General features: G+C 44.4%; 1 protein-coding gene across 2 annotated transcripts in view; it reads left to right on the plus strand.

Annotated features, from left to right (window-relative positions):
• The window catches only part of ELP1 (elongator acetyltransferase complex subunit 1), a 58,990-nt gene extending 32,079 nt beyond the window's left edge, over positions 1–26,911 (plus strand). Inside the window, exons 17-37 of one of the 2 annotated variants that reach the window (XM_037152732.2) lie at positions 1,384–1,437; positions 1,520–1,625; positions 2,442–2,557; positions 2,940–3,013; positions 3,954–4,032; positions 4,126–4,205; positions 5,323–5,460; positions 5,551–5,636; positions 5,934–6,082; positions 6,800–6,923; positions 8,070–8,167; positions 9,374–9,575; positions 10,897–10,958; positions 14,428–14,490; positions 14,820–14,880; positions 16,513–16,629; positions 17,144–17,255; positions 18,316–18,443; positions 18,925–19,079; positions 21,283–21,358; positions 24,668–26,911. In XM_037152732.2, coding sequence (XP_037008627.2) covers positions 1,384–1,437; positions 1,520–1,625; positions 2,442–2,557; positions 2,940–3,013; positions 3,954–4,032; positions 4,126–4,205; positions 5,323–5,460; positions 5,551–5,636; positions 5,934–6,082; positions 6,800–6,923; positions 8,070–8,167; positions 9,374–9,575; positions 10,897–10,958; positions 14,428–14,490; positions 14,820–14,880; positions 16,513–16,629; positions 17,144–17,255; positions 18,316–18,443; positions 18,925–19,079; positions 21,283–21,358; positions 24,668–24,735 — 2,148 coding nt within the window. In that variant the 3' untranslated portion in view covers positions 24,736–26,911. The remainder of the gene's footprint in view (positions 1–1,383; positions 1,438–1,519; positions 1,626–2,441; positions 2,558–2,939; positions 3,014–3,953; positions 4,033–4,125; positions 4,206–5,322; positions 5,461–5,550; positions 5,637–5,933; positions 6,083–6,799; positions 6,924–8,069; positions 8,168–9,373; positions 9,576–10,896; positions 10,959–14,427; positions 14,491–14,819; positions 14,881–16,512; positions 16,630–17,143; positions 17,256–18,315; positions 18,444–18,924; positions 19,080–21,282; positions 21,359–24,667) is intronic. The other variant, XM_037152731.2, reaches the window with a different exon arrangement.

Below are 26,911 nucleotides of genomic sequence, written 5' to 3' on the forward strand. Positions count from 1 at the left end.
GTGTACTGAACCCATATGAAGGGCACATCTTGAGTACGCAGCTTGGGTGACAGGGAGGGCTGTGCCTCTGGACCCTACAGGACACCTATTACATTAGGGCACACTACCAATACATAGAGTCAAAGCATCTCTACCTAATACATGGAAACAAACACAGGGAGGCTGCCAAAATGAGGAGACAAACATGGCCCAAATGAAAGAACAGATCAAAATTCAAAAGTACTAAATAAAATGGAGATAAGCAATCTATCAGATGCAGAGTTCAAAATACTATTCGGGGACATAAGAACGTTCAGGGACCTTAGCGAGGACCTCAACAACATAAAAAAGATCCAGTCAGAAATGAAAGGTTCCCTAATTAAAATAAAAAACAACGTACAGGGAAACAGCAGTAGAGTGGATGAAGCTGAGAGTCAAATCAGTGTTTTGGAACATAAGCAAAAACATCCAATCAGAACGAGAAGTAAAGAGAATCCCCAAAATGAGGATGTATAAGCAGCTTCTGGAACAACCTCAAGAGGTTCAACATTCGCATCAGAGAAGTTAGTTACCTGCATGGGAGTTCGCATAAGACTGTCAGCTGATTTCTCAAAGTAAACCTTGTAGGCTAGAAGGGATTGGCAAGAAATAATCAAAGCCATGAAAAGCAGGGACCTACAGCCAAGATTGCTCTACCCAGCAAATTTATCATTTTGAATCGAAGGGCAGATAAATAGCTTCCCAGACAAGAAAAAAAACTGAAGGAGTTCATTGTCACCAAACCGTTAATATATGAAATATTAAAGGGACTCATTTAAGACAAAGAAGTTCAAAACTGTGAATAATAATATGACAAAAAATACGTATCAACAATTGAATCTAGAAACCAAGCTAAACAAGAAGAACAGAAACAGAATCATGGATGTGGAGTGTTTTGATGGTTGCCAGATGGGCCAGGGGTGCAGAGGAATGGATGAGAGGTGAGGGGATTAAGAAATACCAATAGGGAGTTAGAGAATAGCCACGGGGTTGTAAACTGCAGTATGGGAAATGGAATAGCCAAAGAACTTACACACGTGACTCTTGGACTTAAACAGTGGGGGGGGGATTGCCTGTGGGGATGGGGTATGCTAGGTGGAGAGGGGCAAAGGGGGAAAAATCAGGACACCTGTAAGAGCATAATCAATAAAATATAATTTAAAAAAATGACAGGACTTGCTGCTGAATTGTATGGCATTATACTGCATTTAGAACGGGACCAACCACATCTTTTGTATCTATATTCTCTCCCGAATACAGAGACTTAGATGTGCAATCACAGGTCAGTAGAAATGTGTAACAGGAAAATTAGGTTTAACCAGCTTGGTTTGAATTGTTTGTGATTTCAATTTTATTTCTTTGCAGGAATGTGTCCTTGGTCTGACTGACAGGTGTCGCTTTTTCATCAATGACAATGAGGTATAGAGGCTCAGTTTGGTCCTGGATCCTTTTCCGTGTTGCTCCAAGTAATAGTGCTCAGTTTCCTCTTGCTTTGTTGTAGGTTGCTTCAAATATCACGTCGTTTGCAGTGTATGATGAGTTTTTACTGTTGACAACTCATTCTCATACCTGCCAGTGTTTTTGCCTGAGAGAGGCCTCATTTAAAAGTAAGTTTTCAGTGTATAAAATAAAAAATAGTTCCTCTTCTTATATCTTTTTTCTTCAAAAGTCTTGATGACTTTCAAGTCCTTCACCTACTTGGGCTGTGGATCCCAGCGTCCTAGACTGGGGAGAACCGGGGGAGTTCAGTTCCTTCAGCACTAATCTCAACACAGCCCCTCAGTCAAGTCATTCTGCACAAGGTAGCAAGACCCCAGAGCAGGCAGTCCTTCCTCGAGCAGACTATTCTAAAGTTAAGAAGTTTTCAGGAAATTTTGGTATATAACTAATATAATAGTTACCAGTAAATACCGGACTGGCAATGTGCTGTAACTTCTTTTTGATCTTCCTTTGTAACCTTGCTGTGGCCACCCTCTAGTGTACCAGCTGAAGGGCGCCATGTGGTGGTCCGCAGGAGACTGGCTTCATTTTTTTTCTCTTTTATTCCATGCTGACACTGTGTGTGTGTGTGTGTGTTCTCTCCTTATTCTAAAAACCTCCACTTACATTCTTTGCTTCTAAGTTGGAAATGGAATCACTCACCAGTATAATTATAGTGCTCAGAAACAGGGAAGCTACCCAATCTTTCCTGCGTTTTCCAAATCAGTTGATAAGTTGTGGATGTGAATATGGGCCAAGGCTCTGTGAGGGAGGGCGCGTTCAAGGGATGAGGCTGTTTATCAGGAAGGCGAATGGTCTTGCAGTTAAATGGGAGAGCAAAGGAGCCTGGCTTCTGTTTCTGAGAACGTGCAGTTTCCCCTGCGGTTAGTGAGGGTGGCTTGTCGCGACAGTGATTCTGAAGGCTTAGCCAGTGGTGTCTTCAGCATTACAGGCAAGTCTGAGCAACAGCGATGTGCCCAACGGGGAGATTCTGCGGAAGGTGGAGCGGGGCTCGCGCATTGTCACTGTCATGCCCCAGGACACGAAGCTGGTGTTGCAGGTAAGTGGACTTTGGGGCTGTGTTTCTGATTGTCATCGCAGTCAGTGCTAGGCAGTTCTTGAGGGTTGTGTCGTGGGCTCTGTTTTCATTTGCAGTGATGTATTTCATCTGCAGCAATGTGTTTCATTTGCAGCAAGGCCTTTCCTTGCTGGGTTCTCTGTTAGCTTCATGCGGAGGGTTATTCAGACAGGCTCTGCCTGGTCAGGCTAATAAGAAGGTTTTTCTGGAAAGGGAAGCCAAATATCGAGCACAAATGGACTCTGCTAAAAGTGAATTACAGCATTGTGGTGGTTCAATGTGGAGTTAGGTAAAGTTGTGTATCCTGGGTAGTTACATGTTTCTGTTTTATTAAAAATTGTTACTTTGATGTATTTATTTTAAGATGCCAAGGGGAAACTTAGAAGTTGTTCATCACCGAGCCCTGGTTTTAGCTCAGATTCGGAAGTGGCTGGACAAGTAAGTACCATATATATGACTAGTTAGCTTGTTCTGACTTAGTGTACACGAAGATGATGAGTATTCTTTTAAAGTATTTAAAGCCCTGGCTGGTGTAGCTCAGTGGATTGAGCGCAGGCCTGCGAACCAGAGGATCGAGGTTCAATTCCCAGTCAGGGCACATGCCTGGGTTAAAAGCGAGTTCCCCACAGGCCAGTTCCCAGCAGGGGATGCACTAGAGGCGACCATACATTGATTTTTCTCTCCCTCTCTCCTTCCCCTCTAAAGATAAATAAATAAATAAATAAATATTTTTAAAAAAATAAAGTATTTAAAACTTAAAAGTCTGAAAAACATTCATTACAGATGTCAGCAAGGTTATCAGAGTACTTTTATCCACACTTTCATTTTAATTCCATGTGATGTGGTGAACATTTCTAGTGGAAAGAATTTCAAAGCTTGTCCTATCAGTCAGGGCATCTTAGCCTCAGGGGTCCATGTCCAGGTGGGCTTTAGATGGCCTGTGAGCTGGGGAAGTGGGGCACCAGACTGTATCTGTGTGTGCATCTAGGCAGAAGGCCCAAGGCTTCCAGAGTTACCGGGGACCAGTGACCCCCAAAGTGCCTGAGGCACTGTTAGGAAAGCAACCTTCCCTTGCTTGAATCTGTGTGGGGGAAGCTGGGTTATTTTGTTAAAAAAGGAAGTGGCCCTAAGTTCCATGACGGTTTTTTTTTCGTGTGTGTGTGGGGATGTTGTCCTCAGCCTGCCATCATACCTTTTGAGGAAGGCAAATGAACTTGGTGCCCTGCTTTAGTCTGTGATTTCAGAGTGGAAATCCATTAGCAGTTGTTTGGCACGTGGGCTGTAATCTAATTAGAACTTGGTGTATCATGATGACAGCGTGCTGGGTCCGGGGAGCTCAGCTTCTGTGAAATGCCTTTTCTGTTGGCTCTCTTCGCAGGCAGATGTTTAAAGAAGCATTTGAATGCATGAGAAAACTGAGAATCAATCTCAACCTGATTCATGATCACAACCCGAAGGTAACTTTCTGTGTCTGCTCTTGGCCTTGGCTTACTTTGCACTTGAACTAATGCAATCTGAACTAAAACATTTTGTCTTTTTTTTTTGGCTAGGTGTTTCTGGAAAATGTGGAGGACTTCATAAAACAGATAGATTCTGTAAATTACATTAATTTGTTTTTCACAGAATTGAAGTAAGTATTGTGAATAATTTGTGAGTATTGTATCCATAATTTTCCGTTTTAGTTAAGGAAATCAGATAGAGGAGAAAGATTAGTGTGTAGTATTTTCTTATCACTGTAACTCTTAAATGCCATATGTACTGGATTTTTGCTGACTTTTTAAAAAACAGTCAATTTAAAACTAAAACTTTAAAGTAAATAGGTCAGAATATTGTTTAACTTCATTTTTAGGTGGACATATAAAACTATTCTTTTTTTCTCATGAAATGAAAATAAAATGGAGTCTTCTTATGTCTGCATTGACTTTTTCTCCAGCTTTTTGATGAGAAAAAGTTTAAAACTAGAAAGTTGGGAGAGTTGTCACATGAGACTTGTATACCTCCATCCAGATTCTAGAATTCATGTTTTTCCATACTTGCTTTATCACTATTTATCATCTGTCCATTATCATCTATTTTTAGAAAAATTTCAAGGTAATTGTAGGCATTAGTCTGCCTTCTCTCTCAATATGTCACTTTGCTCAGCGTTACCTAGAGTGTGCCGTTGGGCGCGGGTCCCCTCACAGGTCATGTTGACAGCGGCACATGTGCCGCTCAGGGAGTTTTGACAGATGCTGCAGCTTCGTGTGCCCTGAACGCCTTCCAGGAGAGCGTGTCCTTCAGTTCAGAAAGTTCCCCCAGCCCCTTCTCAGCCAGTCCCTGGCCCCTAGGCAACCACTGTTTTGAGTTTTCACCGTAGGTGAGTTTTACGTGTTCAGGAACTTGATAGGAATGGACTCATAGTGTATTTAATTTTCCATGTAAATAAACCTCCTCTCACTTAATGTATATTTTGCACATCTCACGAGTTCATCTTGTTTATGACTCAGCAGCACGCCCTGGTGTAAATACACCGCAGGGGTTGACAGGCACCGGGACTGCCCCTTGTTTGAGGCTCCCCAGTTGAACGTTGGACTATTAGTGTACAGGTCTTCATTTCTCAATAAGTTCCTCCATTTTTACCTCCTATGAGGAAAGTTACAATGAAACTGTTTCCAGAAGCTGTTTTCATTTATTATCTCCTCAGGACACCTGGGTTTATGTTAGTTGTTTGAGAGCAGATAGTGACCATCTAATACACATGTTCATAGGGAGGAAGATGTCACTAAGACCATGTACCCTCCGCCAATGCCCGGCCCCGTGCAGCCACCCAGGGGCCCCGAGGGGAGGAAAGTGGACCTTATCTGCGACGCGATGAGAGCGGCTATGGAGAGCATAAACCCTCACAAGTACGTGCGCTGCCCTTGGTCGGCACCTTTAGACGAACAGAAGTGGGCAGTTGTCCTTACTCTGCGTGTTCCTCCTCCTGGTTAACTCAGGTACCTCCTGTCGATACTCACCTCTCACGTGAAGAAATCCACCCCGGAACTGGAAGTTGTGCTGCAGAAGATCCACGAGCTTCAAGGTAGAGACGCGGTCGCAGAGGGTGTGTTCGATGGGGCCTCGATCGCCACCAGTCTTCCGGTCTTCTGGTGGCGCACTGACCAGGACCAGGGCCACGGCACCGATTTCGCCCGTGGCCTGGGGTTGCTGTTTTAAGACCTGTGTCATTTTTTTGAGTTCTGCCCTACAGAGCATGTGCAAAAGAGTCAGAAGTGTATTATGTGCTAGAAAACGTGTTACTGTGTCTTTCTGGTTATGTCGTTAGGCGTGTGGGGTTATCCCACACGGTTCTGTTCTCTTGTTTCCGACACATGGACAGGAAGCGCTCCCTCTGATCCCGATGCCGTGAGCGCTGAAGAGGCCCTGAAGTACTTGCTGCTGCTGGTAGACGTCAATGAATTATACGATCATTCTCTTGGGACCTACGACTTTGATTTGGTCCTCATGGTAGCTGAGAAGTCCCAGAAGGTATGTGGAGTTGCTGCTGTGCCGTCTTTTGGTTCTTGCTTAGGTAACCGTGGTAGCATCAGTGCCTGCTCTGATAGTGCAGCATCCGGCTGCCTGCTGGCCTGGAGGACAGGCCTGGGGGCAGATCCGTGAGCAGAACCTGCTTCCAGCGCCATTCTCTGTCACAGTCGTGTGGGTATCAAAGTGTTGGGATCGCTGGGTCGAGCAAGTGAAATAAAAGTACTTGGTTATTGTTAAGATTGCAGGCACATGTGTGAACAAATTCTCCTCTTACAAAGAAACATAACAAATGGCCCTGGCTGGTGTGGCTCAGTGGATTGAGCGCCAGCCTGCGAAGCAAGGGATTGCTGGTTTGATTCCTGGTCAGGGCACATGCCTGGGTTGCAGGCTGGGTCCCTGGTGGGGGGCACACAAGAAGCGGCCACACATTGATGTTTCTCTCCCTCTCTTCCTTCCTTCCTTCCTTCCTTCCTCTCTCTAAAAATAAATAAATGAAATATTTTTTCTTAAGTGGAACAACAAATCAGTGTTTCTCTCTTTGTCTCTTTCTCCCCTTCCTCTCTCTAAAATCAGTAAGTAAAAAATAATAATATATTAATATGGTACATTCTAAAATTATTTAGTTTTGGACTTACTGCTATACTTATTTACTTATTTATATTTTTATCAGTATAATCACAAACAATAAAGTTCCCCAACTTACACATTTTTTTTTAGGATCCCAAGGAATATCTTCCATTTCTTAATACACTCAAGAAAATGGAAACTAATTATCAGCGGTTCACCATAGACAAACACTTGAAGCGGTATGAAAAAGCCATTGGCCACCTCAGCAAATGTGGTAAGTATGAGGATCAGTATGTTTATTTCTGCTTTAAATTGTCTTTGGAACTAGGCAGGCTATAAATTAAAATACTAGTTTGTTTGTTTATTTATTTATTTATAAAGATTTTATTTATTTTTAGAGGGGAAGGGAGGGAGAAAGAGAAGGAAAGAAACCTCAATCTGTAGTTACTTCTCACACACCCCCTACTGGGGACCTGGCCCTCAACCCAGGCTTGTGCCCTGACTGGGAATCGAACCAGTGACTCTTTGGCTCTCAGGTCAGCACTCAATCCACCGAGCCACCCCAGCCAGCTTTAAAATATTATTAGTATAGAAATAGACTGATCACAGTTTCCACTCCTGAAAATGTTTCCAGTTAAGTACGCACACCTCATTTTAGGTGTTCTGAGAAGCTGAGGTTAGAGCAAATGTCCTTTAAAGAGCAAGGATCGCCACATCTAAGATAATGGAGCAGATCTTTTCTGGGCCAAGGATATCACCTCGTAAATTTACTTCAGTGTCGCAAAATCAAAGCCGGTTGATAACTCACTCTTCTCTTGGTGCTGGCAAACACCTCAGGGAAACCTGGCGTGTGCCCAGGGCGAGAATCGAGTGCCCGTTAGTGGTGCCCTGAAAGCCACCGTTCCTGTCGCCGGTGCTGGAGTGCAGCCAGCCCAGTGCCAGCCCCTGACCCGTGCTGGGGCCTCTGGCTTCAGCAAGTGTGGTTTTTCCCTGAGGGCGGAGACGGGACAGGGGAGGGTCGGTCACCTGGGGAGCTCGTTAAGCGTTCAGCTTCCGGCTTCCTTAGAAAATCTGGTTCAGTTGGGTTGGGTCGGACTCAGGCATATGTATAGTTAATAAGCTCCCCAGGTGGTTCTTATTAAATAAGTGGGTTGAGCAAACTGCTGGATGGTCGTTTATCCAGGGTAGTGAAAAAAACCTCTTAAGTAGAACTCTAATCCCAATTTGAGCTTCTAATACCTCAGAATCTGCGGCGATGTTCATTCAGATTCAGATTCCTGGATTCTGTGCTCTAGTCCTCTGATCACACAGGTCTTAGAAAGGTCCCTTGTTGATTTTGTGTGGGGACCCTTGGTAAAACCGAAATCCTTTCTGCTTCCAAAGTCTTAAACTCATGTGTGTGTGAATCTTATTTCTGCAGGACCCGAATACTTCCCAGAATGCTTAAACTTAATCAAAGATAAAAACTTGTATAATGAAGCTCTGAAGTTGTATCCGCCGAACTCACAGCAGTACAAGGTGTGTGGTGTCAATGTGAGGTTCTCCAGGTTCCGCTTTGTGCCTTAGTTGGAAAGGGGTGGGGGTCTTCAGTCCATAACTCTGTCCTTCGTGTCTGGGTTCATCTTCAGATGAATTAGCCTCACCTTGAACAGGGAAAACATTTGGATTGTCTTTTTAAACAAACATCTGTTTAGTTTTTTATATACATCAGGTACTTTGCTTGTAAGTTACACACACTATGTAATTCTCACAGAAATGTGGTAGGTGGTGTGCACAACCTACAGTTGAGGACACAACTTGCTTGCACACCTGGGCTGTGAGTGGCTGACCCGGGCCCTGGAGCCCATGCTGTTGCCCTCAGCACCACCTCCAGTTGCCTGCAGGTCGCACACATCTTTCTGGGCTCAGGCCCCTGACTGCCTCTCTAGCATCAGCGGCCTCTGCCAGCGCCTGCCTTCCCCTTCCTTTAGCTCCACTTGTCCGTCAGCACGCTCAGGTCCCCCCTGCCAGAAGCTGGTCCTGGATGAGTTCCAAACGCTGACCTTTCAGACTGCCTTGTTCTTAACTTGGTGGCATTTATCGAAGTGCTGGTTTGCTGGTCTGTCTCTCCCACCAGGCAGTGGACTTCCTAAGGGCAAAGACTCGGTGTTACATTCCTTCTGTGTCCCTGCCTAACGCTGAGCCCGGGCAGTAGAGAATTTGGCCCGTGGCTGCCTCCTTGCTCTCACTTTCGTCATCTGTTCTTCCCCTCTGTGCTCTCACTGCTTCACTTGCACCAGCCTTCTTGTATGTTCCCTCTGGTGTGTTCTGTACACGTCCCTGCAGTTTGGCCACGGAGCCTTCCATGCTGCCGGCCCAGAACGCTCTCCCTAACTCTTCCCACGGCTAACTGTCCTCGCAGCTCGCTGTCTTCACCACTGTAAGTCCTTTCTCTGTTGCCACAAGAGCAGGCACTTAGCAGTGGTTCTTGTTATTGTTTGGTTTATTTTTTGATTGTAGTATCCTTCTCACTGCCCTGAATGGTACCCAGTAATTACTTGTGGAGTGAATTAATGACACATCCTCAGTAAGGCTTTGAATGGCAGAATGACTGAATTCACTGAGTGGCCATAGGGTTTTCCTAAGTGATTCAAGAGTTTCAAGTACGGTGACAAACGCAAGTGACAGTGGAGATTTAAAACGTGGTTGTCGCCTTTCCTTACCGCCCTCCATCTCTTGTCACAGGATATCAGCATCGCCTACGGGGAACACCTGATGCAGGAGCAGCGCTGTGAGCAAGGGGGACTGGTGTTTGCCCGCTGTGGTGCCCACGAGAAAGCACTCGATGCCTTTCTGGAGGCTGGCAGCTGGCAGCAGGCGCTCTGTGTGGCGGCCCAGCTTTCCCTGAGCCAAGACCAGCTGGCCGGCCTCAGCAGAGTTCTGGCAGGTAGACACTGTCACTTAGGTTCTCTGGAATGAGACCTTTTCCAAAGGTTTTTTCTTTCCTTCTCCCTCCCTCCCTCCCTCCCTTCCTCCCCTGTTTACAAAGACATTTAGGGCAGCATACCTTAAGGCTGTTTCATACTCAGTACGAATTAACATGGCGTGGCTGCACCAGAGTCTGATCTCAGAGCAGAGGACAGGTTCGGGTCTGCCTGTGAGAAGAGAGGAGTAGGGGGTCTGGCCCTCTCAACTGTGCTTGGAGTCAGTGATCACAGGTTACAAGAATTTTTTATTTTAGGCCTTTTAGTTATTCATTATGGCTTCGTTGTTACTTTTGCTTTAGAGACTGGTGGTTTCTGAACTGTTGGTGGTTTATACCTTCCAGCCCTGTGATCTGTGATCTTTTTTCATACTCTTTACGACTCTTGGCTTGCTGTGTGCCTCCTGGCGGAGTATGCCTCGTTCTCCCAGGTGCTTATAAAAAGTGGAGGGGAAGGCAGTGGTTCTGAGTAGTACCATGTGGTGGAGTCAGTTCACGTGTGTGTTAACTTCATTCACATAAGCCGGCTCTTGAAATAGTGGAGGCGGCTCTACCTGTTTTGGTCAGTGATCGTATGGCCTGGAGTTAGCACGAGGTGGGAGGCATGGGTCTGCCAGCCACCGGTTCCGTGTGCCTCCTTCTTCAGTGCGATGGCCTCAGCCAGGCTCAGTGGGTGCGGTTCTGGGGTCTAAAAACACTGCACGTCCCCCAGCAAAACAACTGCACCTAGTGCTCAAGCAGCCAAACAGCAGTCTTCCTATTGGGGAGAAGTGGATACTGAGAGATGCCAGGTCGGTTCCCCATACATGCCTTCACAAGTATTTTTCACGGCTACTTTTGACTGTGCGTGATTTTCACATCTCATGCTACATTTAGGTTGTAACCGCCATTCACGGTAGGACTCCGAGGTGTTCCTGCCTCTTCCCCTCAGAGAAAATCACAGAGTATGTAGTTTGGTACCTAATAAAGACATATTAATGGTCTTCATTAGAAGACTCTGTTTTACTTTGTTTTTTCCCCAGTGCTTCCCAAACTTACTTGATGTGAGGCTGGTTTTTTGGTTCTGCCTTTTATTATCCTATGGAACAGCTTTAGCACTTTTGAAAATGTTGTTTCAAAGCAGTTTGATTTGGAAGTATACACCGCAGTGCTCAATCTCCAGTTTGTATTGAGACCGTTTTTATTTAAATAAGTAACACTACCAAAAACCATTTCATCTGGAATCGGTGATACCGTTGTTCTTAGCGGGCCAGCCGTGGTCAAATGCTTATTGGTGTCTTTGCAGGGAAGCTGGCTGAGCAGAGGAAGCACAGCGAGGCGGCCACGGTACTGGAACAGTACGCCCAGGTAAGCCCAGTGCCTCCCTCCGAAAACTCTCCAGTTAACAAGCAAGTTGTGCCTTACGGACCATGAGAATGAAAGTAACCGTGAGTAATTGGAAGTTCAGAGGCAGTTTGCCCGACAGGTCATCCATCCTGCTGACCTGACTTGAAATCTGAATCCAGGATATCTCTGTAGGTTTGGCTAGGCACCAAGCAGCTCTGCTACAGCGTGTACCAGTGGTTTGACCTTGGCACGGAGACTAGATTACATCTCAAGGAAGTTATCATTTTTATGTTCACTTGCCAAAGTAGAAAGAAATGAGAAAGGGCCATTCTAAAACAAGGTGATTGAACTTTAAATACTTTTTTGGCTTTTACACTCATTTTCTCTGTTGGAAATATTTTTTTCACCTTGGGTAGCTTGCTGGGTACTGGTTTTTTTCAGCAGATTATAAAGATAAGTACTTTTACCAGCTTTTGCTAGAATTGCAGGATTTATTGTGAAAATAATAAAACTCTGGACTGATGATACTGGCCACGGACTAGCAGGACACGCTGGCACAGTTAACCCTAGAGATGGTTGCCTTCTACATCATTGTGCTTTTAAAATATTTCAGTGTCTTTTATGTCGTAAGGGTGAATGAAAGAAGATAACATTAATTTCATATCATTAGACCCTGTAAAGAAAGTATGTTGGGTGATTGGCAGAAAACAGCAACGAGCACAACACGCGTGACGCAGCAGGAAAGGAGGAGGGCCAAGTGTGAGACGGACTGAGTCCGTGGAGCCGAGCAGGGCTGTGCAGGGCAGGACACGGGGACGGCACTCACTCACAGGGTCGCCGGGGTCAGGGTCCACCTGTCAGCACACACAGCAACAAATGCAGAGGCTGGGGTAGAAGCATGTACCGCTTAAGAGGGTCAGCTGAATGGATAAGATGTTACTCTTTTTTTCTTTCGTAAAGGAAGGTTAATTCATATATACATATATATATGTGTATATGTATATATATATATATATTCCTATTTATTTATAATTTACATATGCTCAATTGGGATATTATTTGCATACAATAACATTTACCAGGTTTAAATTTAAATTGGTAAACAATTGGATGCATCTAGATTCTTCTAGTTTACAGTTGCGTAGCCACCATTATAATCACGATACTAAACTTTTCTCACACCCCAAGAAGTTCCTTATTTCCCCTTTTGCAATCAGTCCTTTTTCCCCACTTCCAGCCCCCATTAACCACTGCTGTGCTTTCTGTCATTACACTTTTGCTTTTTCTAGAATTTCATAGAAGTGAAAGACTACATCTGGTATGCGGTCTTTCTATTGTGGCTTTCTTTACTCATGTAATACTTTTGGTTTCTAACATTTCTTTTGATTCTTAAAATTTCCATCTCTTAGCTTACTTTGCCCGTCTGTTCTTGCGTTTGGTCTACTTATTCTATTAGAGCCATTACTATATTCATCTTGCTAATTTTAAATTCCCTGCCTCAATTCCAACATCCCTGCCATATCTGGGTGTGGTGATGAGGCTGGCTCCGGCTTATCAAACTGCTCTTTGTATTTTCTGTGTGCCTTGTTTTCTGTTGAAAACCTGATGTGATGTCCTGGGAAAAAGGAAATTCAGTAAATAGGCTGTTAGTGATGTGACAGGCGTGGGGACAGGAGAAGCTTCCTCGAGTCCTGTGATGAGGTCTCAGTCTTTTAGTGAGTCTGCGCCCCTGCCCAGTGACCTTCCTGGTGCCTCTCGGGTCTCTCCCCCCATAGGTCGCCCAGGAAGGCGGGAGGGAGCTGCAGTTGGGTAATGCCCTTCCCCCACGTAGGTGAGACCCTGGTGAACCCACTTCAGTTAGGTTCTGGCAAAATAGTTTCTTTCGAGGGTCAGCCTTGCAAAGAACAGCTTGCTTTGGGTGTATTTTGAAATGGCTACTTTCCCCTCTGCCTGCTGAAAGCTTGGGATTTCCTTCCGAGTCGCTGGGACAGCCTGTGGGTCTCCTAGGGGTGGAGACTCAGAGTTTTTAACTCTTAGCCTGACATCCATGGTGGGCCTTGTCCACGGTGCGCTGCAAGCTGTCAGTCAGTTACAGTGTGGATTTGTCCTGCCCCAGCACTCACTCTGGTAGAGATTGCTGTTTGTGGCTTTCTGCTCTGGCGAGTTGCAGCTCTCTGCCTCTGCCTCTCTGTCCCTCCGTTCACGGCGGGGCAGCGGTTTGCCCTGTGACCGCAATTCGCTGATGGATCTAAGAAGAGTCGGTGATGATTTTCAGTTTGTTCAGCTTTTTACTTGTTAGGATACAGTAACGACTTCCAGGTTTCTTGCATGCTGAGCCAGAAACTGGAAGTCTAATTAATGCTTTTTGAGATTCATCCATGTTGTAGTGTGTATCAATTTATTCGTTTTTTATTTTGTTGAATAGTGCTCCATTGTGTGAGTGTACCACAATGAAAAAATGAAAAGTAAGTGTTGGCAATGCTGTGGAGAGAGGAACCCGTGTACGTTGCCGGTGGGTGTGTAAAATGGTGCAGCCACTATGGAAAACAGTTGTTCCCTCAAAAAGTTAAAGAATCACCGTATGACCCAGTGGTCTCACTCCTAAGTATATATAAAGAGAAAAGGAAACATGTCGCCCATACCCATTGAGTCGCCCATACAGTTTGTAAATTTGCTCAGTTGTTTGGTTATGATCATCTTTCTATGTTAACACATTTTAATTTATCTAATAATTAAATTTTCCAAGTTCCTCAGTGCTTCCAAAATTGTTTACAGTAGATAGATTCAAATTAGGTTTCAATCTAAGGCCATGTATTACATCTTGTACCTTATGTTTTTAAATCTTCTTAAATTTAATGTGCACCCCTTACCTCCGTTTTTATGGCAGTAGTTTGAGGAAACCGTCAGTTGTCTTACATATTTCATCTTTTTAAAATGTATTTTGTTTTAAACATTTTATAAACATATTAAGTAATAATATTTTGGGATTCAGGATCAAAATTTTTACTGATAAGGGTACAAGCATCAAAAACATTTGAAGCCCACAGGAAGTTTATTACACTCATTTTTTTTCAGTTTTCTGTAGGTTTGAAGTTTTTTGAAATAAAACATTGAGAAGTAGAAAAATAAACATTTAAAAAGCAGGAAAAGCATTTAGAAGCTTACTATTCTAGTGACCGTTTCTTCAAAGTGTGGATTTGTTAATTCGGGAGCCCACTTATGCCTGGTGGTGAGGCTGGGGAATGGGCATTTTTCACAGACCTTTTTGGTCGTTTGGATGCTCAGGGATGTAGGGAGGTGACACTTACAATGTGTTTTTTCATTATTTCTAGAATGCACACCTTACTTTGCCTTTGGGTCAATATTTATTGAGCGTGTACTCCAGACCAGGCGTGGAGCTGGGACCGTAAGGGAGAGCCGGAAAGGCACGTGAGGCGTCTGACCCGCCTGCTCCACTAACCTGTTATCTGCTTTGACGTTCCTTTGTCAGGATTATGAAGAAGCCGTGCTCTTGCTGTTAGACGGAGCTGCCTGGGAAGAAGCGCTGAGACTGGTGAGAGAACTTTAAAAATCCTCCCAGCGTTAGGTGCAAGGGGGCGGGGGGGGGGCGAGGGGTTACAGACAGGGTCAGAGGAGCCCCTTGTCTTTGGAGCTTGTGAAGTGAAGTAGTAGTTTGGGTTCCCAGTCTGAGGATACGCGGTGCTTTAGAAACAATGTTAAAATTCTTGACGTTGGGAATTAGTTGGTCCTCTAACTGTGAAGTACTACTGTTTTTTACCGGAGTGAGCGCTAAAAAATGTCCTGGTCCCTCTGAAAGTGATGCACTTCTTTCCAAGTATCTTGAACATTTCCTTCCTAAAATTCCCGTCTTCTTCCTTCTAGGTATACAAATACAACAGACTGGACATTATAGAAACCAACATAAAGCCTTCCATTTTAGAAGGTGCAGGTTACATTTTTTAATTTTTTACCCTCACCCAAGGTTATTTTTTCACTGCTTTGAGAGAGAGGGGCAGCGGGGAGAGAGAGAGAGAAAAACATCATTGTGTCAAATATTGATTGGCTGCCTTCTCATATGAGCGCCATCCAAGGTACACGCCCCAACCCGTGATTGAATACATAACCTGGATCTGTGTCCTGACTGGCAGTTGAACCTGCGACCTCTCGGTCTGTGGGGCAATGTTCCAACCAGCTGAGCCACACCAGCCAGGGCGGAGAGGGTTGCATTTAAATAGAATTTCTCACTTGGATGTACAAAGATGGGGAGGGGAGGGGAGTGTGCTCCCTGTGTTATTATTAATTCCTTTACTCACGTGTTACGTGGAGTCAATCAGAATTCTCCACTGGTATGATACTTGATTCTGACCAGGGTTTTTAATACGCTAACCTGTTAAGTGATACCACATAAAATATTTGAAGGTTAAAAAGTTGTAATTAAGGTAGGGTTAAGAATCTTTGTATTTGGGAATAGTTGGTAAACTTGAAAGGAATAAGTATGTTTTATCTGTGGACAATTTCCTACATTTAATAATTATATCGTGGTTATATAATATTAGATAATACCCTTATTCTTAAGAGAGAGATACTGAAGTGTCAAGGAGGGTTCGTATCTGAAACCTAGTCTCAAAAGTTTCTATAAAAATAAGAGAAGAAACAGGAAGCCGAAAATACGGCAAAACGTTAAGAACTGGTCGTCTAGGTTCCCTGTGGGGTTTATGTCTGTCCGTTGAACAACTGCAACATTTATGTAAGTTTGACATTTTTTCAAAATAAAAAGTGAAAAGAACCTTTGCAGATTTAGTTGGTGGTTCCTAGAGAAAGGATGAGTGGCCACCAGAGTGGAATGCTCTGGTGGCCTCTTTGTCTGTCCCCTTACAAGCAAGGCTGAAAAGAAGGGCATCAGTTTGACTTCTGGAAACTGGGGGGAGTTGGGGGGTGATTTTCAGCCCTGCCATTTTTAGCACCGTCTACGGTCTAAGTGACATCTGGCCTTCCCGACAGGAACATGTATTCACATTCGTTCCCTGCCTGCTGCACCCTCCCCCATCCTAGTTAAAACCTTGGGAGGGTTCTTTCTGTATCATTCACTTTAGGTACCCCTGCCTGGGTACCAAAAGCATCCTTCCTGGCCCTACAGCAGTCCCTTAGCCAGCTCTTCCTTAAATTTTCTCCATTATTGAGAACCTAGAAAAATACTAACAGTTCATCTGCATAGACAGGACTAACACCTGTGTTTAAGAAGCATTTCAGTGGCTCCTCTTTTTGTTAACAGCTTCCTGTGCACTTTTTTTATTTGCCAGTCCTGTTTTGGGTTAGGTGTCAAGCCTTTTTAGGTGATTTTGCACATTTTGTGGTAGGGAGTCTTGTAGGATGACACTGATGAGCTCTAAGGTCTGAAATCTCAGTATCTAGTTCATTCTCCTAAGATGATGTAGGTTAATACTCACTAAGAAAAAAATATTGCATGGAAAACTTAGTAACCTATTTCTTTTTGTTCAACTCCAGCTCCCTTACTCCTGCCACTCTACTTTTCTCTCTGTATAACCATCACACTGGAATTATTTTCCATCCCCAGCCCAGAAAAATTACATGGCACTTCTGGACTCGCAGACAACCACATTCAGTCGTCATAAAAAACGTTTGTTGGTGGTCCGAGAGCTCAAGGAGCAAGCACAGCAGCACATGCATCTGGGTGAGAGTTACGGGAACCACGGAGCCAGGTGGACGACAGCATCGCACTTTGTCTTAGCCACGTATTGTGCCTCTGGCAGTATGAGTCCCGTGTGGTGGGGAAGTCCAAGGCCTCTGTGAAAGCCCTCTGGGGGCTGTGCGTGTCTGTCTGTCCGTGTGTGTGGGCGGGCTCGGGGGCAGGACCAAGCACAGGTGGGAAGACTCTGCCAAACCTTCCCCCCAGTCCCCCCCCAACCAGAATGGTTGACTACTGTGTTTTACAAAGTCTCCTCATTTTCTAAAAGTTACTTTGCTTTAGTAAAAAGAAAGAAAAGACTAAACAGGTTTGGTATTGGTGAACTGGTGTGTGGTAATAATAGCTATTTAATATTATCTCATTTCATTTTGAGACAGACTTTGTAATAAATTTTGTGTGTCCTTAGATATGCCCTGGTTCACTCTAATCCACTTACTCTACTGAAGGTTAACCACATTAGCAGGGAGTGTTCATTCCCCACCTGGTTCTTCTTTTCTAGATGATGAAGTGACACATGGCCAAGAGTCTGACCTCTTCTCTGAAACCAGCAGTGTCATGAGTGGCAGCAACATGAGTGGCAAATACTCCCACAGTAACTCCAGGATATCAGCGTACGTATCACGTTTACCCCGCACACCAACCGCCCTGGGGAAATGGAGAACGTACAAGCAACTGGGTCAGTTTTCCACCGGGGCTTGCAGCAGGAGCCGTAGGCCAGGACTCTCCCAGACACCTCATAGATTAGACTCAGCGTCCGGATGTTTTCTGCTGAAGCTTCGTGGCCCCTGGGCTTACCCAGTGCCTGCAAGGACCTTCCACCCGGTACTCAGTTTATAAACATCTGATTTTACTCATTTAACACATTGTAAGTGACTGTAATGGATGGGCACTGAAAAAAAATGAAAAGATTGGAGTCTTCAGTTCAGAGTCAGGGTTGGAAGAGGTCACAAATGTAAGTTATCACACTTTTACTCAGAGTAGCAGTTTGTAGAAGTATTTATTGAACGCTCATATGCTAGTTGTGGTGGAGGTTATGAAAAACTTTTAAGGAGTTATGAGTTATAAGAGCTATGGCCTTACTCGGGAGACCTAACAGTGCAAGGTGATACATTTAAACTGAATTGATCCGGAGGATGTGGGAGGCAATCGGAAACTGCGAGAAAGGCAACTAGAACTGGGTCTTTTAAGAGTCGGAATGAGAGAGTCCCATACAAAACAAATGGCGTGTTAAAGACCTCTGAGGCAGGAAAGAATGTGGGATTCATGGATACTTTATTATATTCAAATTTCAGTCTAGTGTATCTGTGTCTTCTTATTTAAGCTTTATTTTGTTGCCTTTAAATTTGTTTTTCATTATAAAATTCAAGTTCGATGTTGTTCTATTCATTATTCCAGGTTTTAGTATCAGGTGTAACCTTATTTTACTCTGTATTTTAATTAAAGGTCAAGGCCAGGAGGAACTTCTTAGGGTTTTCCTTATTCCTGCCTGTAAGACTGGCCTCTCCCCATTACATTTCTTCTATCCCTTTAACACCTCATTGCCATTTCTCCCAAGCACAGATTCATCTGTAGCCGCCTGGTCTCTCAGAAAGTTTTTGGCCAACAGGCACATTCATTTTAACTTGTCCAGCACAGGAGAGCCCTTGTAAAAACATCTCTAATTTTCAACAGGCGATCATCTAAGAATCGCCGCAAAGCAGAGCGAAAGAAGCACAGCCTCAAAGAAGGGAGCCCCATGGAGGAGCTGGCGCTTTTGGAGGCTCTGGGTGAAGTGGTACAAGGTGCTGAAAAACTGAAAGGTATTTATTTGCCTGGTACTGACTGATGATTCCTGCCCACAGACAGATGGCAAATGGCCTGCACAGACAGACAGAATTTGGTGCACAGCAAATACACAATTTTCCCAACTTGAGGAAAGATGAAAACTGTCGGTAGGAAGCGACATTTTAGGGCACATTCCTGAAAGAGCCCCCCTCGGATGATACCCTAGGACCCTCCCTCCACTGGCATCCTGTACATACAGTACCTGAGTGGGAGAGCTTAGCGCCAAGGGCAAGGTCAAGGACCGTGGAGTCCTCCCACTTGGGGCCTCAGTGGGTGTGTCTTTCCCTTTGTCGTGGATCTGTTGCATGACTCCGGCACGGGGAAGAAGCAAGAAAGTGTGGGAGGTGGCAACTGTCATGTGGTGCTACATGTTTTTCTATAAGAAAGGAACTGTGTTACGATTCTAGCTTGGAGCTGGGGGCACACCTTAACACCCCTCCCATTTTTGTTCCCTAGATGAAATACGCTGTATTTTAAAGGTGCTCTTTCTCTTTGAGTTTGATGAGCAAGGAAGGGAATTACAGAAGGCTTTTGAAGATACTCTGCAGCTAATGGAAAGGTCCCTGCCAGAAATTTGGACTCTCAGCCACCAGCAGAATTCAGCTAGACCTGTAAGTTTTTCTCAAAGACAAAATGTGCATTTTTTTCATCATTTTACAGGTTAACACTCACACGGTCTCTTGAAAGTCAAAGCAAAAGACTTTTCCTGTTTTTAAAACATAACATGCTGTAGTTAAATCATCTGAAGCTTACATTCAAGCTGTCATTAAGGTTTTATAGTTGTTTATACGGTGACTCGTACACCTTGGCCTAGATTACGTTTGAGTCGATGTCCCCTCTCTGTGTGGAACGGCTGTCACGGAGAAGATGGGCAAGTCACGCAGCTGCCCCTCACCTTCAGTGGGATTGGGTGGACAGGGGGAGGTGTTCAGACTTGCGGGTGGCACCGGGGTTTTCAGAGGAGCCCCAGACCATTGCTTTTCCTTTTGTTTTGTGCAAAATTTGACTTGTTCCTTCTGTGTTGTCATGATGATCCTTATAAATTATGTTTAAGGCTATGTCCCATCAGAAACGATAATGTGTTATCATCCATTTATTGTTGATACCTCTGCTCAGTCTCCCACAGCTCGGGTCTGTGAAGACTTCTGATTCAGATTCAGAAAGGCAGGTGTCAGTCAGGGCCCGACAAGGAAAACAAAACGCTCTGCTGCTTTTTTATCAGAGTGGATTTGGTGCGTGGAACTGCCGAGACGAGACTCGGAGGACTGATGGGAAAAGGGGACCCCTTAGAGGAGGGACACTGAGATGGGGGCTGTGGGAGCTGCTGAGAGAACAAGGGGAAGAGTTTGGGATCGTCAGACTGTAGAAGTTTGCAGGTGGGGCCCTGCTGTGTTGGTTGATCCTCCGAGAGGAGGGTGCCAGCCAGCTGGCGCTGGTATTGCTCAGAGCACAGTGAGGCGGCTTCTCAGTGTAGAGAAGTAAGGGGACACTGGGTGAACGGCTGCTGGTAGCATAAAGAGCTGTCAGCACTACCGAACAAAAGGAAGCACATGGAGGAGGAGGTCCTTCTCCCCCGACCCTGCACTCTCCCTCTGGTGTGGAGCTGGCTGACAGAGGAGTGTTTTCTGGGGCTCCCGGCCCAGTATCAAGGGGGGTGCGCAGAAGGTGGGTGTGGAACTCAGAGGGGCTGGTCATCCGCTCGCTGGTTAGAAGTGCACCAGTGAACTGGCCTTGATTCCTCAGTTACAAGTGGGGATAGGGCTTCCCCTGTACACATTGTGAAATGTTTTAGATGTTAGATAAAAGGGCAGATGAAAAGGCATCTTACACACCATAAAAATCAACTCAGAATTGTTACTCTCACAAATACTTGAATTTACTGTAATAAGCATTTCCTAGAAGAAATGTGATCACCTTTAAAACTCCAGTGATTTCAAAGCTGACAATTTATAATGCTTCCTTCACCCTCACCCTTCCCCACCCTCTCCTATTCAGATCATGCTAACTGTATGAGTCTTATAGGGAAAATGACTGGCAATATTGGGGTTTCGCTTTGGTGGTTAAAGGGTGGTAATGGCACACATGCAGGGCACCACGAGTCACGTGCGAGTGCTTGGAGCTCTGACACTGCTGCTCGGGTGCCGCCAGGGGGCCACCGGCGCTTCCTCCTGCAGACCCGAGTACAGGCAGAGGGCCTGGTGTGCGCACGCCCAGGCGTGTGTGGGTGTGGAACTCCGTGAGGTGCCTTGTTTTACCTTGAACACACACGCAGAATTTCCACTCTATTCCATGATATGAGCCTTCCTATCCTCTATAAAAATTCCCACAAATCTTTGAATAGAGTTCGACACTCTTTAAGTATTCTGTAGTCTCTTGTACCATTTTCTGTCCCCTCAGGGTGTGGCTTGCTCATTTGTAAGGAAGGGATCAGGCATAGAACATTGTGGATTCCTCCTCCTCCTCCTTTTTTTTTTTACAAGAGAAAACAACCATATTATCATACGTACATATATATGGGAACCCCACATACAGGAGAGTCTGAGACCTCACATACAGGAGTGGCTCCCAGATTCTCTCTCTCTTTTTTTTTAATCCTTGTCATTACCTTGTTCTTCTGATAGAAAGGAGACTTAGAGGTCTGAGTTGAGACTGGAGGAACAGGCAAATTGAAGTCACAGGAAGAGAGAACTACCGTGTGGGACGCCTTAACAGCGGAAAGGATGGGCTGTGAATTGGCAGCGGAGAGCTGGCCATTGGCCTTGCGGTCATCAGAAGTACAGACCATCTTCGCTGACACCCCTCCTTTTTCCTTAGGTTCTGGGTCCCAAGTCCACTACAAACAGTATCATGGCCTCTTATCAACAACAGAAGACGTCAGCTCCTCTTCTCGGTTAGTATTTGTTTTCCCTTTTTAAATTGTCACAGTTCTGAGCAGAAGGAATATCTTCCTGCACGTGTCGAGAACTCCAGCGGTATGAGGTGACGCTGGCTGTTGGTGGCCTCGATTCTACAACTGCGTCTCTAGTAAAATCAGTTTAGTGCTTCTAATGTTGGCAACCTGGAAGGGGTGGAATCCAACGTGACATTAAGTGTATAATTTTTTTTTTTCAGTTGCCCTGACATGTGCTTATCATGACAGTGGCATATTCTTGTCCATACGGGCGCATCACAGTTGAAGTTTGAGTCTAAACTTCACATATATTTCACATATTTTACATATATAAATTTTGCACATGTCGAATTTACACATATATTTTAAGTATTCTCCTGAATCATGATTTTTGGCTATTGGCAGTGTGTGTCTTGGGGATGTTTTCATAATCCTGAAGAGCTGGACCTTTGTCATCGTTTTCAGGGTTGACAGTGTAATTTGAAAGCAAATCCAAAGCACGTTGTTTGTCGAGGGGAGATGATTCTCAGATTAGCCATCCGTCAAAGCTAGAAGTCCAAAAGGCTTTCCTTTGAAAGTTGACTAGAAGCTTTTGACAAATCAGTTTGGTACCTGAGTGTTTGCCCTTCAGGTGGATTAATCAAGCATGTCAATCTCGTAGCTTTGAAGAGTTAGCAATATGTTTAAAATGGTGGTTTTTACTGCTGCGATCCGCATTTTCTGGTGTGTGACAGGCAGCAGTCTGACATTTTCTTATTTGAATGCTGTACTGTAATAGCATTTGACAACATTTGGAGAAGTCATGGAGGGGCTGCTTGATTAAGTTTAATGACTTGTATTGCTGCCAGAAATGAACAGTGAACTGCCTTCCATCCCAGCGAAGGTCATCCGCTGTCTCTGGACAGCGACTGCCGCACCCCCGGCCCCCCTTCTTCCTGGAAGCAGCAGCTCCCTGGATCGTATCAGTCCCAGAGCGAACTGGTTTCCCAGATGCTACAAAGTCATCTGAGACCTGAGGCAGTTTAGTAGTTGTTTAATTTGTGCTATGTCGAATCCAATAATTTCTGCCCCATTTTCCTCCTTGCTGGCCTGATGCTGACCTTTGGGTCAAGTCCAGTCACACTGTCCCCTGGAGTGTTCTGGATGGTTGTATTTGTCAAAGAGCACTTCCATTTTCTAGCTGAGCCTCAGTGAGAATAATATTTTGAGGCTCCTCATGATCTGAATACGTATTATCCAGGCCCTTGTGCTTACAAGATTATATAGGAAAAGAGAATGCAAGAGTGGCAGAGGAACTACTCCCAAAAGGAGTCCCACTCAAGTATCCACTACTTAGCCCAGTCCAGCCAGCAGCAGCAGCAGTGAAGCACCCTCACACGTCCCCACGCGTGGGACCGTCACTTGACGGGGAGTTCTCTCTTACTGTGTTTACAGTGCAGGGAAAGAGCATGCAGATCAACTTACAAGTCTTGCACAACTGCAGGATTTTGTAAAGTGGATTGTAGTGTCATCAGAGAAGTACTGAGCTCATAGCTGAGCTGGACTTGTTACAGTTGCTAACAAAATACGTGCTTCACATGAGAATGATTTGGCTGTCAGAGGATGAAGAAGAGCCCCTGGAAAGTTGGTAAACCCTGTCGTGCGTTTCAGTGGAGCCCCTGTTTCTGAGTCGTGAAACGCAGACGCGGGAGCGTGAAGGGCGTCCGTCCCGCTGCCACAGCGCTTGTCCCAGAACCTCCTTCCCGGCCCGGAGCCGGTGCTCACTCTTTATTCTTGGTTAAGTCTAGGAAGCAGACGCTGTCGTAGTTATGCCTAACTTTTTAATAAGGTAGAATGTATTTTCATAACTTGTTTTTTAAAAAAACAGATGAAGTCTCAAAGTTTAATCACTACTTAACATAAAATTGTGGGCCTTGTTGACAGTGAATTTATTTAAGTCGTCTTTCCCAGTGTGAGTATTCTTAAATCGGTAAGATCTCCTGTAGTCTTATTGATGTATTTTTTTGTGTGGGCCACTGGGGAGCATTCATTGCATTAGAAATTATAAAATTGATACTATTAGTAGAAAAATCTGGATTGTACAGAAAAGTATGTTAAAAGAAAATTAAAATTTGATGATTTCTGTCATGTGTAAATACATATATTTAAGTATAATATGAAAACCATGTTTTTAAAAACTTTCCTGAGCAGTTTTCTCACATTGTTAAATATTCTTGAAAATAAGTTTTAGTGGATGTGTGGCTCCCATATATAGGTGAACTGTTGGAAGTTTATCAGGAACCCTGCTAAGACAGGACATTTTTATGCACACATATTTTCTTATATCTCTGCTTCCCATATATGATTCTTGCCCTGGCTGGTGTGGCCCAATGGATTGAGGGCTGGCCCGTGGACTGAAAGGTCGCTGGTGAGTCCCAATCAGGCAGGTGCCTGGGTTGCAGTCCAGGTCCCCCACTGGGGACATGCAGGAGGCAAGCAGTCAGTGTTTCTCTCCCTCTCTTTCTCCCTCTTTCCCCTCTTTCTAAAAATAAATAAATAAACCTGTATATGATTCTTGTTTAGGTAAGAGGCTCCACACATCTAACTAAAATAGGGATATTTGTGTTGATCAGTGCATTTGTAGAATTTTAAAAAAATATTTTATTTCTTTATTTTTAGAGAGAGGGGAAGGGAGGGGAAAAGGGGGGGGAGGGAGAAACATCAGTGTGTGGTTGCTTCTCACGTACTGCCCACTGGGGACCTGGCCTACAACCCAGGCAAGTGCCCTGACTAGGAATTGAAGCAGTGGCCCTTTGGTTTGAAGGCTGGCACTCAATCCACTGAGCCACACCAGCCGGGGCAATTTGTAGAATTTTTTTTTTATCAAAGTATTTTCGTTCCTTTAACTTTACTTACTGAATACATGCCACCAAGTTTCTTTTACTCTACAATTGAGGTAAATTTTACATACAGTCAAATGTATAGATTTTAGGTACCTAGAGTTTGATGGGATTAATGTAATATGGCCTAGAAAGTACTACCACCACCACCACCCATCCGAAACAGAGCATTCTTTGACTTCAACTCACTCGGTGGACATTTGTCTGCAGCTCTCCGTGTGTCTGAAGTTGGAATGGAATTCCTCTCCCCGGGCAGGCCTCCAGGCTGTGTTTGCTCTGAGCGGAGGTTGTAAGGTAGTAGAAATAATCCTCATTCTGATTGTCCTGTAGAGGCAGAGCTCGGTGACCCAGCTTTAGGTGAGAGTTACTGCCTCAGCTTCCACCAGCAAGAACCAGTGTGTTCTATCACAGTCTCCTTCTTTTTTACTAGATGCTGAGCTTTTCATGCCCCCGAAGATCAACAAAAGAACCCAGTGGAAACTGAGCCTTTTAGAGTGACGGGTCCTATCCAGGAGGACCCTGCTGGAGAGGACCGTCTTCTCTCCGCTCCTCCCTCGCTCCTCGAGGCCTGGCTGCTGAGCACTGGGAAGGAAGAGTAAGAGGACGCCCTGCCTAGCGCAGCATTGCCGAGAGCTGCTCTGTCCAGCAGACCGCTGCAGACGGGGAGCAATTCTAGTCTGTTTTCTTTTGTTTTGCATAGAGTTTTAATTAGCGAAACTTTACTGTTTACCCAGTGTAGCATCATTGTGTAAGAATTACTGTTCTTTTATTCAGTACTGTTGCAGAGCACATTTCTGGTGTTTATGGTGATCAGGAGATGGAATTTCATTCCTGGTTGCGTGTCTGACTCATATTGGGACCTTAGACAAGTCACATAGTGAACCTGTGCCTCAGTTAACTGGGAGTAATGATTCATGGCTTCTACCTCAAACATGTGAAGAAAAGTAAAGTAATGTTTTTGAATCGCTTTACGTTCCTGGAGGAGAGCATTATATACAAACAATGTGGCTGTTAGTATTACCAACATTTAGCACATTTAATCACTTGACTTTTTTGCCTTGAACTAAAGCAGAATAAAAAGCTAAATATGTCCTTTGAAATTCCAAAGTTTCCATGCTAACAGCTGTTATTTTGTAATATCTTACCTGGACATGTGCTTCCAGTTATGACCGGGTTGAGCTTCCTGTCACTACAGTGTCCACAGGGACTATTTTCACTGCTTGCGAGTTTCTGCTACAGTCAGCAGAACAGATCGGAATTCCTGGGACAGTGCTGTGCCCATTTGTCACGGCGAGCTGCGTTCTTCTTGGGGCATGCACAGTTATCCTTTTTCTCCAGATATTGCTTCTTTTAATGTAATGTTTTTGTCAGTGTCTAGAGACTATTTCATTTATTTTTCAGTATGGTACTTAACTGACCTCTTTTAGTTATTTTCTTTGAAAGAAATGCAAATGTTTTTTTGATCTGGAAAAAAGCTCATGTCCTTTTGACAGTAGTTTTGTGGCTGATTCTTAGGTAAGATTAAAAATTTCTTCCATGCCTTTAACAGCAGAATCAGACCTTCATTACTGTGTATCAACAAACAGGAAATGCTGCTTTTGATTCTCAGAGTATTGATATGTCCAGAAATGTAATGAAGACTTTTCTTAATGTAGCAAAATGTTAGCTGTAGAATCTAGGTGTGTTCACTGCATGATTCAACTTTTCTGTGTGTCTGAAAATTTTCACAAAATATTAGAAAAAAGAAGATATAAAGATATATTCTGCTTTGGAGAAACTGACTTTCTGAGTGACCCCCCCGTGGATTTGCTATAATTGAGTGCCCAGCACTGGAAGGCTGCAGTGCTTGGTGGCTCCCCTTTGGCCTGGGGACGTGAGCATGGTGACTGGTACCCCATTCCAGTGAGTCGTAGTGAAGGGACCCCTGCTGAAGGATGGGAAACACAAGGAGATGTGTGTCAATCACAGTGTGACCTCACGGGCGATCAGTTTTCTTAAAATAAGCTGAAGCAGCAAGAAAGAATTTGTGTGAACTCTTTCAGCTCAAATTACTATCAATTACTATCTGTTGGAAGCAAGATGGAATTTTTTTATTTGGAGAAAAAGCAGGTGGGAGCAGACCTTCCAAATTGAAGGCAAAGTCAAGGAAGAAATCAGCAGTGAAAAATACAGTGTATGGGAAAAAGGGAGATCCTGGGAGTGATGAATACTTCATTTTGGGGAAAGATTCTGTCAAGTTCTAGAAGAGAGTATATAACTCTTCCCCCAAATTTGGACTCTGTCCCAAAGCAAGTCCATGCTGTGATGAGCTAGAGGCCTTCCTTGTTTCATTGGTTCCGTTGAGTCAGCATCGCTCAGCTGCCCCAGACGTGAAGAGGTAACTTCCAGACAACTGTCTCCCAGAATCAAAGTGCGCTTTAAATTTACACGCCTTGGAAAAAAAAAAAAAAAAAACTAAGGCAGGAGCTAATGTTGTCATCATGTCTTTGTGAGTCTAGCTTGGTGTCATTTCTTAGCGCCACCACATACAGTGTTTGTTAACATTTTTCCATACATACTTATATACACACGTGTACACATTTGAGAGATTTTTAATGGCCATAATTGAAGAAGGTGTTTTTAAAAATAAGTAAAACTGCTGATTTTTCATAATTTAAGGAAACCACAAGTTTGG

This window comes from Artibeus jamaicensis, unplaced genomic scaffold, assembly GCF_021234435.1.
Source record: "Artibeus jamaicensis isolate MK-2021 breed Jamaican fruit bat unplaced genomic scaffold, CSHL_Jam_final scaffold_1964, whole genome shotgun sequence".
NCBI lineage: Eukaryota > Metazoa > Chordata > Mammalia > Chiroptera > Phyllostomidae > Artibeus > Artibeus jamaicensis.